Consider the following 17,570-nt stretch of genomic DNA (forward strand, 5'->3'; position numbering starts at 1 on the left):
ACAGACAGACAGACAGAACATGTCCATGTTCTTCAAGGTAGTTCACAACGATATTAACTTGTGCCTTGAACAACTGCAGTATCTCCGTGTGCCCGAGCTAGTGTCGCCAAACGCCCTAGAAGTTCAGGTGCAGGTCTGCGTTGCCTTACGCGAGAAGCTCGTGTCCGAGATCAAGGAGAACATTCGGAAACTGAAACAGGCCTGCTCGGAGTGCATCGACGTTCTAGCCGTGGTCTGCCGGACGACCAGCCAGGCCTCGTTAACCCTCTGCTTCCCGCACTTTCGCCACTGGCAATCGGAAATCCTACAGGAAACTGCCAACGAGTACGTAGCGTACTTCTTCAACCAGGTCTACCTGCCGGTGATCGAGGCCACCAAAGATCTGGACATCCTGAAGCTGACCCTCAAGATCATCTGCGAAGCCTGGTTGGATCACATCTATATGAAGAAGACCAAGTTCAGCAGTAGCGGGGCGTTGAATCTGCTCAAAGACTTCGACGGGGTAGCCGATTGGATAGTGAAGTGCGGCTCGCTGGACAAGAAGTTGAAGGACGTGCTGGCCCAGCACGAAGCTCTACGGATGTGTGAAGGTGTGGGCAAGCTGCTGCTACGGAAACCGGACGAAACGATTTCGATACTTCCCAGTCCGAAGGCCGGTCGGAAAGGCGAAGGTGAGGTTATGTGTGTGAGAGAGTTGGAAGGCATTTGTGAAACTTTTTCGTTTCAGAAACCAACGGAGACGAGAAGGCACCACTCCCGCCGGAGATGTTCGTACCGAACCAGAAGCGATGGCTGGAACTGCGGGCAAGGGACAAGAAATCGATGGGCCTGAACTGTGCCTGCCTCTGTGCCGGAATGGATGTCTATTGAGCGGCTGTGGGTACGATTGTGATAGTTGCCAGTTATTTGTTGTTGGGACGAAGAGAAGATTTTATTGCCTTTTTATCCATTTCGAAAAGCAGTAGCCAGTAGGTTGTTGACATCTCACCAATAAAGCCTTCTTAATATCGTAGCGTTGGAGATGTTTTAAATGGTGAAAGAAATTTCGTTATTTGATCGATTCCAAAGGTTACGAATTCGAAAAGAAACCATTTGAAGAGTTTCTGAGGAAATCACTGGAAGAATTTCTGAAAAACTTCTAGATATTTCTAGATTAAATCCTCTCGGGCGGGATTTGTGCAGAAATTGCTCCAGGAATTCGTGCAGAGTAGAACAGACAGACAGACAGACAGACAGACAGACAGACAGACAGACAGACAGACAGACAGACAGACAGACAGACAGACAGACAGACAGACAGACAGACAGACAGACAGACAGACAGACAGACAGACAGACAGACAGACAGACAGACAGACAGACAGACAGACAGACAGACAGACAGACAGACAGACAGACAGACAGACAGACAGACAGACAGACAGACAGACAGACAGACAGACAGACAGACAGACAGACAGACAGACAGACAGACAGACAGACAGACAGACAGACAGACAGACAGACAGACAGACAGACAGACAGACAGACAGACAGACAGACAGACAGACAGACAGACAGACAGACAGACAGACAGACAGACAGACAGACAGACAGACAGACAGACAGACAGACAGACAGACAGACAGACAGACAGACAGACAGACAGACAGACAGACAGACAGACAGACAGACAGACAGACAGACAGACAGACAGACAGACAGACAGACAGACAGACAGACAGACAGACAGACAGACAGACAGACAGACAGACAGACAGACAGACAGACAGACAGACAGACAGACAGACAGACAGACAGACAGACAGACAGACAGACAGACAGACAGACAGACAGACAGACAGACAGACAGACAGACAGACAGACAGACAGACAGACAGACAGACAGACAGACAGACAGACAGACAGACAGACAGACAGACAGACAGACAGACAGACAGACAGACAGACAGACAGACAGACAGACAGACAGACAGACAGACAGACAGACAGACAGACAGACAGACAGACAGACAGACAGACAGACAGACAGACAGACAGACAGACAGACAGACAGACAGACAGACAGACAGACAGACAGACAGACAGACAGACAGACAGACAGACAGACAGACAGACAGACAGACAGACAGACAGACAGACAGACAGACAGACAGACAGACAGACAGACAGACAGACAGACAGACAGACAGACAGACAGACAGACAGACAGACAGACAGACAGACAGACAGACAGACAGACAGACAGACAGACAGACAGACAGACAGACAGACAGACAGACAGACAGACAGACAGACAGACAGACAGACAGACAGACAGACAGACAGACAGACAGACAGACAGACAGACAGACAGACAGACAGACAGACAGACAGACAGACAGACAGACAGACAGACAGACAGACAGACAGACAGACAGACAGACAGACAGACAGACAGACAGACAGACAGACAGACAGACAGACAGACAGACAGACAGACAGACAGACAGACAGACAGACAGACAGACAGACAGACAGACAGACAGACAGACAGACAGACAGACAGACAGACAGACAGACAGACAGACAGACAGACAGACAGACAGACAGACAGACAGACAGACAGACAGACAGACAGACAGACAGACAGACAGACAGACAGACAGACAGACAGACAGACAGACACGCCATCAATACCATTCGATTTAAATAACTTCAGAACAAGCTTCAAGTGTGTAGCAAAATTCATTCGCAAGCTTCCATCCGTCGACCCCTCGCATCGCAAATCAACTGTGGCACTGAAACGAAAACGTCAACAAAAACGCGCATCTGACAGCTCATCCGAACGTGGCCCGGCTCTGTCAACTTTCCCTTCCAAAAATCAAAACTTCGCTCAATCTGTCACCGCTACGTGGCTCGTGTGTGTCTCGTTCGTTCATCGCCGTTCTCCATTCGCGACGAAAGTGCTCAAAACTCAACAAACCGCTGCCAGTGCCGTGTTTCAGTGCGAAAAAAAAAAGTTCCTGCCCACATCGTCACAATGAACCCAAAAGCCGTTCTCCTGTTCGCCCTGGTGGCCGTTTCGGCTTCCCTGTGCCGGGCCAGTTCCTGCACCAGTCCGGAGGTCAAGTCGAGCTTCTTCTCCACCTCGGATGCCACCATTGTGAGCCAGATCGCCTTCGTGACGGAGTTTAGCCTCAAGTGCTCCAATGCCGGTGCGGAGAAGCTTCCGCTGTTTGCCGAGGTCGGCGGAAAGTTGGCTCCGGTGGTGCGCGTTGGCGACGGAAAGTACCAGGTGAGTTTCGTCGGAATTCATTCCGATCCTGTTCTGTTGGGGCACATCATACAATCTAGTAGGCATTGCAAAACGGTTGACGCGTCACATCGTCGCTAACGTCAAAGGGGACAGACAGTGACCATCGTTCGGGAATAGGGTAATTAATGTATTTTGGACAGACTGAGGACAACGTTGGAAAAATCGTCCCCTAGCTTCCTTAGAAAGCAATTGATTATTTTGCAAAGTTACTAATACGCTTATAATATGATTGTACTTTGCGTTCCTGGTGACAACAACTTTAACGAACGCATTTTAAGCTGAGAAAATCACAATTTCCAATCGCCTGTTAGAATTGCATTTTGAACACCGAATATATGTTTTGGACAACCTCAGGTATATATAATTTGGACAGGGCAATTATCTCAATGTTCAGCCATGAATACTGCTAAATCATGAAAGTAGCGTAAATTAACAAATATTTAACAGGCATCTATTTTGATAACTATTACAAATCTTTGTTAAAATCGAGCAAATATCGCCTCCAAGTATGCAATCGCACAGCATCCCCATGCAGTCCGTTTTTTGGACACCACCAAAATGTTGGTTTGGACATCACCTATTTTAAGCGTTTTTTGGACACCACCCATTTTAAGCGTTCTAGATGAATGTTAAGAGATTGACTGCCTAATGCTTCTTTATTGAATATTTTTCATTTCAATATGGGATGAAAAATTGGTGAAAAACTTTAAACCTCATTTACTCGAAAGTGGTTTTTTGTCACTTTTGATTCTAACCCCCTCAATTTCTTCCTTCAAGTTCCGTTCAGAAACACTGTTTTCAATTCCAATTGGTGTATGATGTACTTGAAATGGTTCACAACACTCAGCATGATTCGGAACGTCCGTTGTAATCCGGGCCACTGGAGCATAGGTTTCGGTGTACTCGTTATTCTTCCTCTGGGAGTATTCTTTGGCAACGAGACCTGCTCTATACCGCTCAATATTTTCATCATCGTCACGCTTGATACGGAATACCCATTTGCTTTCCTCGATGTTCTTTCCTTCAGGTCTGGGTTCTGTTTTTCTTCAAACTCCGCAGTTCACTTTCGATTGCTGCTTTCTATCGGTTCCAATCGTTCCTCTTCCTCAATTTAGTTATACTTCTCGGAATATCTCGAATTAATTCATAGAATTTCCAACGGGTTCATCAACATCCATGAAAATTTGTGTTTTCTTTTCGAGTTTGAGTTCCATCTTCTTGCTCGTTATTGTTTGGTTCTTTTGTAGGCTGCGGCTCCACCTTCTTCTCTAGTTCTAAAGATTGATGGACTACGGTTTGACAAATACGCTGCAGTCAAGACGGCTTCTCCCCATAAACTTTTTGGTAATCCAGCATCACACACCATCGAGCAGGCTCTGTCCAGTAGGGCCCTGTTCATACGTTCCGTAACTCCATTTTGTTGGGCGGTATACGGAGCCTTAAATTCCATGGAAATTGCTTCTCCGCGACAAAATGTTCGGAATGCCTTGCTCTTATATTCACCACCATTGTCGCATCGTATCCTCGCTATCTTCACGCTAAAAATGAGCTGTAGGCATTGAATTCTAGAAAACATTCCAAAACTTCCTCCTTGTGTGGACATAGACGTGTACTTCGAATGGGATTCTACTTTATTATGACAAATCTTACTTATGATACATCAACGCCTACTACAGCTCGGCCATCTTGACACATCACATCGTCCATGATGTGAACAATCGCTTCCCTATCGAAATCTTCCACTGAACTCCAAGTCGATTCTGCTTGGATTCTGATTCAGTCTTCATTCCATGACTCCTCTCGTACCAATTCGAGAGTAATGCTGCATACAGCTTACATCACATTCTTCTTCTTGAACGCTTTATACTCCTTATGTCCTCATTTACTACAAAAAGCTCCATGGCACCATCGTCTGATCGAAAATCTCTGGCTTTAAGAAATCACTTCCCATGCCGGATTTCCGCTTCAGTAACTTGAAGTCGTCTTTTGCGGGATGTAACTCGGATCTTCCACAGCTATTACCTCGAAAGGCTACTTAAAATTTTGATAACATTACTTCAGGATAACGGATCTTATCCCACTTCAGAATTGTGGACATAGACGTGTACTTCGAATGGTATTCTACTTTATTATGACAAATCTTACTTATGATACATCAACGCCTACTACACTTAGAAGCATGGACTGAAGTCATCGATGAACGTAACGAAGAATCTCTTGCCGTCATAGGTTCCACAGGGTCACTAATGTACCAGCTTCAGTATCGTTGACGATCATTGTCCTTTACCACTTCCAAATGGTTGACCAACATCCTTTCCACACAGACACACTTCGCACGGTTTTTGTTTGATTCCTGTCGATAACGTCGCTTTCGTACTCACCATTCCATTCTTTCGCAGCTTTTGCAAAGTTGCTTCACCATATCTTCGATGCCAGAGCTCAAGTTCAACTTCCTTGCGGTCAGCATCGCTTCTCCTGACTTGTTCAAGGTGATATTCAGTTGATTTCCGACATTTCCGACCAGTTGCGACAATTTGATTATGCTTCTTGATTTCAAGTTTTCCACCGGCAAATGTAATGGTCATACCTTTCTCTTCCAGACCACTGATGAAGGACAAATCCGGGTGTAATCCAAGAACGTAGAGTACTTCTTCGACAACTGAGAAAATCTTCCTTCCGTTTACTTCTCCACAGGTCCGAATAGTTCCAGCATACTTGGTGATTAGCGATTGGCTGCTTTTTGCAACAGCGATTGTTATCTCCCTCGGCAAACGGTGTAGTTCATCGAAATAGCTTCTCTTTTTCACCATATGGTCACATGCTTCTGAGTCTGGAAACCACTGGAAAGAATCGGTGGTCTTCTCCGTAACTGCTCCTGTAGCTCCGGCTCGCAGGCCGCACGCAACGAAGGCTTGATCGGTAGCACAATTCAATTTCCTCGTCCTCTTCGCGTTCCGTTAAACTTTGAATACTCACGTGGCTTTCCGCAAGCATCCGTAATCTTCGCTTTGCATTCTGAGCGCTTGTGCCCGACTCTTCCACAGTTGTAGCACTTGAACGAAAACCTCTTTCCAGCAAACGCCGGTTCCGAGCAAGGTTCATCGTCGAGATAATCATTTTTCACAAAACATTTCACTTCTTCTTCCAGCAAACGATTCTTGACAAATTCCATCCACAGTTTCTCAAATTCCATTGTTTCCAGCGCCGTGCACAGACCGTCGTCGTATTATATCGGTAACGTGAGCAGTAGTTGAGCGATTGCATCATCTTCTTCAACCTTGGCACCAGTCAACTTCAGTTCTCGAAATAGTTTGTCGAACTCCAACAAATGATTCTGCATGCTCGTACCGCTCTTCAGCTTCAGCAAACCAAGTCTTCTCCGGTAGTACAAACAAACGATTAGCGAGACCTCGACGTTGGAAAGTTCCTTGCAGGCTATCCCAGCATTCCTTCGCAGTTCGCCTTTCCATCACGAATGCAAGGTGGCTATCGGCATCGCGGTGGGCGATCAGAATCTTGAACTTCCGATGAAGCTTTCATTTCTCTTCGAGTTGATGCTTCTTCCTCGTCTTCACCTCGTCGGGCTTTTCGGGCCCGTATGAAGTTGATCACCAATATTAACTTCTTTTCCCGATCAGCCTAGATAGCTGTGTAGTGTCGGTAGCGGTTGATTCAACTGGCTAAGAATAGCACTACGAACCACCTGTTCCAGTGGTAGGAGTGCACTAATCAGGTGACCCCTAATTCAAGGTGTTATGCGGCTTTACGCTTACCGCGCCTAGGAGTGAATGGTTGAGGGATTCTTTCTTCAGCACAAAAGAACAGCAACGATCAAAACACCGCTAGCCATGATGGTCTCCAATAGCGGAAGGTCCGAAAGAGCTTGAAACTATTGAGAAATCATCATGTCTACAGGTCGTAAGCCCTGATAAAGTGTGGAACGTTTTGATGGCTGTGATCCCTGACCATCATGTCAAAACCCAGGGATACCCAAGTGACCATACTGTTAGGGTGTAGGGGTTGCATGTGTGAGGCGCATATATTGACAGGCATTGCTATGGACCGTTAGGGCTGAGTAGGGTCGAAGAATGGATCTACGATTGCTGAATTATACTGAAAAACTCGTGATTCAGCAGTGGTGGCACCGCTTTCCGCTTTTGTTCGGCCTTGGTGGTTTGTGTGGGGTGGTGCGTGTCGGTGTGTGTGCGCTTTGTGCGTGTGGTGCTTACGGCTTCAGCAGGGTGGTTACTTGGGTAGTGTGGGATAATTGGGTTTGGGACTGAGGGGGTCGTCGTTGATAAGGCCGACATCATTGAGTGCTCAGTGTTGGCGGTTGTATTGGTGACGATTTCTTCAGCCTTAAGATCTCATTTATACCACGCACAGATTTTTGGGAAGAGGGAGTACTTTGTAATGCAAGAGAGGGACTTAAACTCTGCGTTACGGGTTGGGCGAGGTCATGCAGATAGACTCAACCCAGGTGACCGTGCGGCTCGGACAGTGATGCATGAATGAGTGCGGTGTGGGTGAGGTGCGCTGCCCTGTGGGTGCAGTTGAGTCCGGGTTGGAGTGGAAAGAGACCCTTCTCTACTCTAGGTCGGGTTCGGTTGTACGGGCGTGGTAGTGTTTGTCTTATTTGTGCCGTGTTGTGCGTGATTTGCGGCTCGAGCTGTGTGGTTACTTGGGAAGTATTGTGCTCTGTAATCTAGATTTTGGTTTTAAGGTGAAGCTAAGGCTGGGCTGTGCCTCGGATTTGTTGGGCGCAGGTCGGGAGAGCTGGTGGCAGTTTGTGCTGGGGGGTTTACTCGATTGGTTATTCACTGATGGTGGCCAGTCGATCGACTTATCGGCGCTGCCTGTCATTTGGTTCTTGGGGTTTGTGCTCTCGAGGTTCGGGGCGTTGCTTCGTTGTATCTTCGCTTTAATACTAATATTCCTTGTTTGATTTAACTGACTGTTTTCTACAGGCGTTTAACTCATTCTATTTCATAGATTGCCAAATTTAAGGGTAATGGTTCAATAGGGTGTTAGCTATCAGAGTGGATTAGAACGAGTTGGCGCCTACAATACACCAACACTGACACACACACTCCAATACTTACACGCACACATGCACCTACAACTAGCTGTAAAAGACCAGTGGGCGGGACAATGGTGCCTACCCAACAGTTGTAGGTGGGGTGTTTGGCTTAGCTACATGACTTGGTCCGGCAAGCCCATAAACATCAATTGGTAGACGTATTGCCTAGTGAAAAGACAACGCAGATGGGCGAAAGCCAGGGGATGCGTTGATAATAGCAGAATAGCAGAATAGCAGAACTTCACGCAACTGTTTACTAATGCTGCTGGGCCGGAGGATATGAGCGGCCCACCTTGTATTTCTATTACATTTCACCAGACGAACTACACTTGAAGACGACAACGAGTGAGGAGGCCAAACCGATAAATGGATGATTGATAGTGATGACCAACGATCGCATCAACCCACCGTTGAGGACATCATGCTGGAATCGTCGCCCATGTCACATGAGTATCCTAACAAATTTTAATGACCCTCTCTTTCCCACGGTTGCTCCGGAGCTACATTGATTCATTAAAGACAAGCCAGTTTAATATTACACAATGGCATGTGAACATAAATAATTAAATAGCAACAACAATTGAATTCTCAACAATTAAGAACGGTAACGGTAGAATCTTCCATGAACAATGAAACTAAGTTTACTATCAATTAATCTGCTTTAAAGCTAATTTCAATTAGATTGACTCAAATTTACACCAAGAATAGCAATCTTTGTTCAATCAATAATCATACCAGTCGTGGGAAGGAAAAGGGTAAACTAACTAACATTAATCAGCCTTCTTTTACAGCCGCAAGAGATCATCCACAATCGAGCTAGTTCCCCTAACTCTCACTTCCTCCTTCCATCGGTAGTAATATTAATAATTGCGAGAATTCACATATCTTGTCCGTCCCATAGTTTCACATAACTGATTAGTGGATGACCTCTTGGCGAACCGCATCTGCTGTTTCTAATCCGGCATTAATTAACTACGTCACAATTCGCTAATTTAATTCTTTTTACAATTACAAGTTGGCTAACGAGCGTTTTAGCGGAATTAGATAATAACTACTAGACAATTCAACTTAAGTTTACAAAAGCTTCTAAACTAGTAAGAAGAGCTAAGTCCTATTAGTTCTAGTAATACAAGCTCGGTACTAGTACTGGTACTACTGCTCGGCTTGTAAATAACTAGGTTCTCTGAAAAGTAATCATAACTAGACTTTGTTACCATAATTGCATTGCAGAACGTCATTGATCTAGAAACAGCAGTGCGCAACGGATCTATTGTCTTACCAAAATGAAACACACACCGTCCCTTAAGGATCGGACACTGGTGCCGTAGGTGAAGGTCTAGACGGCTAGACCAACGGTATTAGAAACTCACTTTTATTAAGTCCAGAGTTTGTAACATCGTCGTGTTTCATCTAGTAGACGTATCGCTCAGCGGAGGGGAAAGCGCAGATAGGCAAAGGGGCCAGAGGATGCGTTGAGATTACAGAATTACAGAATTACAAAAGAACAGCAACGATCAATCTTTGCAGACTTATGCAAAATGGTACAGCCCAAGTGGCGTTAGTCCAAGAACCTATAACTTCCGTAAGGGGAATTTCTATCTAGGCAACCTTGTGAAGCCGGTGTTTGCTACTTTCAGTAAAAATGAAATGGCAAACTCACGTGTCATGCCTCGAGCATGGGTGCTTGTCAACAACGCAATCGTTGTTTCACTCATCTCTGAACTAACTACTAGAGATGTATGTGCTATCACAATCGATGTATCTGTTGGAAACCTCAACAGGAAATACGTTTATTGTTCAGTTTATTTACCGCATGACGGACCATCCTCTACGGATGCTTTCAAGCAAGTCATTGCATACTGCACTTCAAAAGGCCTTCCGCTAATTGTTGGTAGTGATGCCAATGCTCACCACATAATCTGGAGCAGCTCAGACATCAATTTGAGAGGCTCCAGTTTGATGGAATACTTAAGTAGTATAGATCTTGGATTACTAAACATAGGCAACCGCCCAACCTTCATGGTATCTGCTAGAGAGGAAGTGTTAGACATAACGCTTTGCTCTAGCAGAATTAGTCACGAGCTGACTAATTGGCATGTGTCAGATGAAGAATCCTCATCTGACCATCGCTACATCTTTTTTGATCATGTGAATGTTATTTCGCAAACTTTGCGTTTCAGGAACCCCCGGTCAACCAACTGGGATATCTTTACCGATTTGGTTGCAGACAAATTTCATGGATACTCACCATCCATTGACACTCCAAGTGATTTAGATGATGCCGTTAATGCTACAACGGCCTTCATCATGGAAGCTTTTGAAGAAGCTTGCCCTCTGCGGTCTGTGAAGACCACAAGAGGAACCCCTTGGTGGAACTCTGATCTGGCGAAGCTCAGGAAACAATGTAAATAGAAAGAGGCTAGCAAGACCTACCAGAAAGCTCTTCGGTCTGCTGAGCGATCCGGCTGGAAAAAACCTTTGTACAAATGTTTCCAGTCTGAGTGAAGCCAGTCGGTTGAACAAAATCCTTGCAAAATCTAAGGATTTTTAAGTAAACGAACTTCGTTTATCAAATGGTGATTTCTCTTCCTCTGATGAGGAAGTTTTGGAATGTTTATTCAGTACACACTTCCCCGGATGTGTGGTTATTACATCTTCGGATGAACCTGATGTCTTTTCTTGTAGTTATGATTCTTAAGCTTCGACTCGGAGTATCACAACTCTAGAATCGATTAAATGGGCAGCTTTGCTCCTTTCAAATCTCCTGGGACAGATGAAATTTATCCTATTTTGATAACATGTTTTGAAACAACTACTTATTTGCAGTTTTGCCACAGGGTATATTCCCAAATCCTGATGGGATATTACTGTAAAGTTTATACCGAAAGTGGGTCGTGCGTCGTATGAAAAAGCAAGAGTTTCAGACCTATCAGTTTGACCTCTTTTCTTCTGAAATGCTTAGAACGCATTGTCGATCATCACATCCATGATGTTCATCTGGCCAATGTGCCTCTTCATGTGAACCAACCAACATGCTCACCAATCTGGAAAGTCCACTGTAACTCTTTTACACAAAGTTGTTTACGATGTCGAGAAAGCATTCGCGCAAAAGCAATCCTGCTTGGGTGTTTTCGTAGATATCGAGGGTGCCTTTGACAACGTGCCTTTCGATGCCATATTGGAAGCTGCACGGGGTCATGGATATCTTCAATGATATCCAATTGGATTCACCAAATGCTCAAAGCCGATATCTCTTCTCGACATTGCGTCTAGCAGGGATTAGGAAATTGAGTGTTTGTGGATGCCCCCAAGGGGGAGTCTTGTCACCACTTTTGTGGAATCTCGTAGCAGATACGCTATTGAGGCAACTCAATAATAGCGATTTTCCTACTTATGGTTTTGCCGACGACTACCTAACATTGTTAGTCGGTATGTGCATCAGCACCCTTTTCGACCTGATGCAAAACGCTCTACAGGTAGTTGAGGGTTGGTGTCGCCAATATAACCTTTCGGTAAATCCGAGTAAAACATCTGTTTTTCTTTTCACGGAAAAGCGAAACCGTAATGGTGTTCGACCTTTACGTCTCTTTGATTCGATATCGTCTTCGTCCGCGCTAACGAAATTCATGGCAAGCATGGTCTTTTTGATTACCCAGGCGTTGGAATTGTTGGGAACCTTTGTTATATAGGCCCATACAAGAATATTACTAGCACTGATCATACTATGACGAATTAATTCTATGAGTGAATACATTTCAAATGTGTACTAAAACATCTCAATTTCTGAATTTCTTTCAGGTCAGCTGGAATGAGGAAATCAAGAAGGCCAGCAGCGGCAAGTACACCATCCGGCTGTTCGACGAGGAATCGTTTGCTGCCGTCCGGAAGGCCCAGCGCGCCGGCGAAGACATCCAATCGGTGAAGGCCCTTACCAATGTGGTGGTCAGCTTCCCCGGTGCCTACAAGGGCCCATGGATCAACTCGGAAATTTTGGCCTCCGGAGTGGTTGGATTCGTGGCCTACGTGGCGTTCTCCACGCGCAGCAAACTGTTGGCGTAAGCGGGGAGAGGAGATTTGAGAGGAGTTTACTTTCACCATCATCATCACCATCGTCGTCGTTTCTATGGTGAGCATTTTTGATTCTCTCATTCGTTTCTTCGTACAAGTAGGGAATTTAATTTATGAAAATGTTTTGTTTGTATGAGAAATTAGAAGAAGTCGATTCATTTCTCCACCCGGACACATGTTCTAGATGTGATCTGGAAATGCTGCTTCTTTAGACTGGATTAAGAGCGTGCGAATAAAATGCTAAAATCGAAATTTTTTGAATCAATTATTGTTCTTCGAATGTATCCCTATCTTCTATCTATATTCTTCTCGAACAAACCTAATCCTAATTATCCTTTAGTAACAGAAGTTATGATGGTAATCTCACCAAACACATTTAATAAGTGGCGCTTTCCGTTTTTGGTTGCGCACATGGGTCCATGTAGCCGATATGGTTAACGTACGTGTATTCAGCACATTCAGCACGACCATGCTGAGGGTGACGAGTTCGATTCCCTGTCATTCCAAGAACTTTTCGTAAGGGACATTTTCTTGACTTCCTTGGGCATAAATTATCTTAGTAATAGTCACACGATATACGAATGCAAAATGGCCATTAGCAGAGGAAGTTCTTAGTTAATAACTGTGGAAGTGCTCATAGCACATTAGGAAGCAGGCCAGGACGTCACGCCAGGAAGAAGAATAAGGAAACGAGTATGCTTCGATGAAAAAGACTAAGTTTTATGTGAAACTAGCTGTCCCGGCAAACTTTGTCTTGCCAAGCTGCGGTGGTTTGACAACTGTTGAGGTAATCGCAGCAACGCACTCTAGATTGATTTAATTTTGATCACGCTGAATTTGTTCCCGGCTCATCAAAAATCAGTATTTTCACAATTTTCATACTTTTCTAGCTGAATTTCATAACTTTTTGTACATATAAACACAGCCACCACGAATACGAACCGAACCGTGCAAGAGTGATCCTGATCGGTCCAGCCGTTCTTGAGTTTTGTTGCCTCAAAGCAACTTCAAACTCATTTTTATATATATAGATAGATAAGTCATACCGTATGTCATACCCCAGTGTACAATTAGCTTTATGTTAAATTATACATAAATTGAAAAAAAACATCAAGACATCGCAAGACAATAGGACTCAATCAGTGAAGTACTAGATTGAAAGTACCGTCAAACGGGGTGACTTGCAACGGCGGGGTGACTTGCAACACTTGATGTCTTCTGTCTATATCTATCAACAAAACATAAAAAACGGACGTTTACATACCAAAACACAGTTGAACTATAAAGTGCACATACTATCTGAGTAGTAGCCACGATTTTTACTTTTATGAAAATAGTTCCAACAAAATATTCATAAATTTAACATTAGTCTGAAAAAGTAACATAAATGTGAGCCTCAAAACGTTGTCAGCAAAAGAATGAAAACAAAATTTCCCAAAAATAATATTCTACATGCGGATTCTATACATAATGAGCTATATGATTTTACATTTTACTTTATAAAAATATTACAATATCTTTGTTATATTTATATGTTTTGAAATATTGTACCTAGACGGGGTGACTTGCAACACTCATTTTCTTAGCAATTCAAAATCCAGAAAAACAAAATATTGTTGTTTAACTAATAATTCGCCAGCAAAAGTCTAAAGGATCATCATATGAATTGAAAAATACATTAAAACTTATGTTAAATTAACAATTAGTAACTTGGTGTTTTTGAGCCCAATATTTCAATATACAAATTCACAATTCAATTTCCTATGTAAAAACAAATGCAAAAATAAGTATGTCAGCCCAAACGATATCACAATAGTAGCAAGAATACTTATCAAATATGCATGAAACTAAAAATTAATATCTACGTGTTTGAAAAGGGATTTACATTGGGTGTTGCAAGTCACCCCGCACGACGCCTTGTATCAAAAATGACCTTATTTGACTTTTTCAACATGAAAAAATAAATCAATCTATAACTAGTTCACTCTATAATATAGAGGGGCTGACTATTAAAACTATTACAAATAGTTTGAATTTTAAAATTGAGTTTAACCAACATTTTTTATCAGTTGAAGCTGAAAAGTGTTGCAAGTCACCCCGTTTGACGGTAGTGAGCTGGATTCTTGTATGGTGAGATGATCAGTTCTCCATTTCTGCGATGAAATGGTGCAAACAGCGTGGGTTATATGGTTTCTTGCCTAATTTGATGCTGTTTGAGCAAAGCTTTGGGTAACTGTGTTGTTGAAGTTGCAAGAAATAAATAATACAACAACACAGTTACCCAAACTTTTGCTCAAATAGCATCAAATTAGTCAAAAAATCATATAACCCACGCTGTTTGTACCATTTCATTACAGAAATGGAGAGCTGATCATCTCACCATACAAAAATCCAGCTCACTACTTTCAATCTAGTACTTCACTGATTGCTTCCTATTGCAAACAACCTTGATGGATTCTTGAAGATATATAATGGTAAGTTCCAAGCAAGATTCTAGTTGAATAGATCAAGCTAGATTTCATCAAGTGTTCGAGCATATTCTATATAGGTTCCTTATAAGTTCCTGCCATGAGGCTGGCTTATTGGTACATACATATAATTAATCAGAACGGAAATCTCAAAAACCTCGATTCTAATTTATGGAGGATTGTGATACAGGGTCTCAACTAAATTTCTGTCACAATTTAATGCAAGATATTGCAAATCCTGTCAATACTATTTACAGCTAATTTCTACCCAAAACTATGGCAGATTAACACCGAGGAGTCACATCTGAATCCTAGGATGTTAGGATTACTGTCAAAATCTTCAGAGGGTTTTTCTCGAGGTTTTGCTGGTATTTTTGTTGAGGTTAAACGATACAAATTTCACGATGCTGGATCGCGAAAAAAACAACACAAAACCGGAAGGGACTATGTGTTAATACCTAGCAAGATCCATCATAAAAACAAAAAATTCTGGAGAAAAATGCGTTTAACTGATGAACATATTGTTCATAAAGGATAGTTGTTCCCAAGTACAATTTCAGCACAACTTTTAAACTATCGTTACATTTTGATCCGTATGGATACCAGACAACTCTGAACGAGAGAAAAAGATGATAACTATATTGTCTTAGAATACACTTTTAATAAAGTACTCACTAAACCCTGATTAGAACCGTTAAGATGAAAAGGGTATCCTTCTTGAATTATTCAAAGAAAGCGAAGATATAATTTGGCTCCGTCTATATCAACGGCTTAAGCTCGAGTGAGCCTATTTTATTTCCTTTAGAATACCAGCTCTTTGTATTTTTAAAACATCGAATACATCGCTAAGGATAGGGTGGTCATTACAATAACTACTTCAGAAATGTCTATCTATAGTAAAACCATGCTGGATGTTGGAGTTCGTTTCCCGATCGATCCAGGGTTTTTCCGTAAGGGAGAATCCATAAAAGTTATCCCAGAAAAAATATCTCCAAAGGAAGAACCCAGTCTCAAGAAAAATCCTAGGTAGAATGTCGGAAAGGACCCAGGATATACCTTTGAAGGAATCCACAAAGAAATCTCTGAAGAAATCTTGGATTCATGGAAAAATCATTGATCATATCGGTAGAAATCCTGAGAGATATATTTAAAGGGAAACCAGGATGAATCAATGAAAAAATCGCTGAAAGAACCATTGAAATAATCACTAAAAGAATCTCGGGAGATTTTTTTAAAGATACCTGGAAAGAATCCCGGGTGGACTCAATACAGAAACCCTGGGAGGAATTTCTGAACGAGTCCTGAAAGGAATCCATGAAGGAAACCCTAAGAAAATCCCGGGCGAAAACTTGGAAGAATTCTGAAGAAATCTCTGAGGTAATAGCGGGGGAAATCCCTGCAGGAATTCCTAAAAGAATCTGGGAGTCGTCACTGGTAGAATCTCGATAACAGTCGCTTGGAATATCCTAGAGCATTCTTTCAAAGAATTTCGGGGAAGATCTTAAAAAAACCCATGAAAGAACCCCACGAGAAATTTTTGAAGGAATCATTGAAAGATTGTGTCTGGATGAATCCCAAGATGAATTCGTGTAGGAATCACAGAAGAATTTCCTGGAGGAATCTCGAAAAGAATTCCCAAAGGAATCCCTGAAGAAATCTCGGGAGGAATCCTCAAGAGAAATCCCGAAGAAATCCCTAAAGGTATCTCGAGAAGAATCCCTGAAAGAATCAATCAAAAAACGTGGGAGGTATCCCTAATGAACACTAAGACAAATTCCTGCAGAAAGTCGAGAAAAATCAGTGAAGGAACTACGGAAGAAATTGCTGAAGGAATCCCTAAAAGGATCCAGAAGGAATCCATAAATACTTCTCTGGAGGAATACCTGAAATAATGGCGGAAGAATCCCGAGAGAAATCAATGAAGGAATTTCAGAATAGATGCCGAGAAAATCCCACAAACAATCTCGGAAAGGACCCTTGAAAAACCCTGAAAAAAAATCAATAGATTTCGGAATGCCGGGAATTCCCTAAAAGAATCCGGGAAGGAACAAATCGGAAAATCTCAGGAGGAATCGCTTAACTCTTTATAAGGCCGAGAAAACTAGACGAGGTGTCAACGCATACTATTATGGAAACGATTATACACATGATTACATGTAAAAAACCATTTGTGTGTGAAAGAAACTCTAAAAAGTCTAGGTGGCAATACAGTTGCCACTGCCCGTTTAGGCTTCCAGCGTTGGTGGTAATTTTCTTGCCACTTCCCGTTCGGGATGTTTTTTTTTTCTCTTGACTGCGACATAAAGCCCGAAAAGAGATTCTAAAGTGAATAAAGGCTAAACCCATAATATAAACTGTCTAGTGCTGCTCATTTGAGTTGATGTCTTAAAATATTTTCTTTATTTATCAGTTTTTGAATAAGTTTGAGCTTATTTTCCCTCTCAGTCAAATTTTGCCAATTTTAACTACACAAACAACTCCCATAGGGTAATTGTTCCCTTCGTTGTGGTAGTACCTAATGTTGCGGTAGTGGCGTTTGAGCACTTTTTCGACTGAAATGTTACCAAAAGGCATTTTTAATAGATGTATTATGCTTAAATTATGAGATTGTACTTTTTGTGTGCTTAAGATTTGCCCAAAAATCTATTTAAAAAAA

The 17,570-nt window shown here is 42.7% G+C and overlaps 2 protein-coding genes across 2 annotated transcripts; both read left to right on the plus strand.

Annotated features, from left to right (window-relative positions):
- Positions 1–19: 19 nt before the first annotated feature.
- Positions 20–1,004, plus strand: LOC134290159 (uncharacterized). The gene is made up of 2 exons (XM_062857216.1): positions 20–671; positions 728–1,004. Exons 1-2 carry the CDS (start codon positions 20–22, stop codon positions 868–870), a joined length of 795 nt encoding a protein of 264 aa, XP_062713200.1. The 3' UTR covers positions 871–1,004.
- Positions 1,005–2,852: 1,848 nt separating this feature from the next.
- LOC134284237 (translocon-associated protein subunit delta-like) lies at positions 2,853–12,698 on the plus strand. The gene is made up of 2 exons (XM_062842945.1): positions 2,853–3,277; positions 12,177–12,698. Exons 1-2 carry the CDS (start codon positions 3,023–3,025, stop codon positions 12,435–12,437), a joined length of 516 nt encoding a protein of 171 aa, XP_062698929.1. The 5' UTR covers positions 2,853–3,022; the 3' UTR covers positions 12,438–12,698.
- Positions 12,699–17,570: the final 4,872 nt, after the last annotated feature.

The sequence above is a fragment of the Aedes albopictus genome, chromosome 3, assembly GCF_035046485.1.
Source record: "Aedes albopictus strain Foshan chromosome 3, AalbF5, whole genome shotgun sequence".
NCBI lineage: Eukaryota > Metazoa > Arthropoda > Insecta > Diptera > Culicidae > Aedes > Aedes albopictus.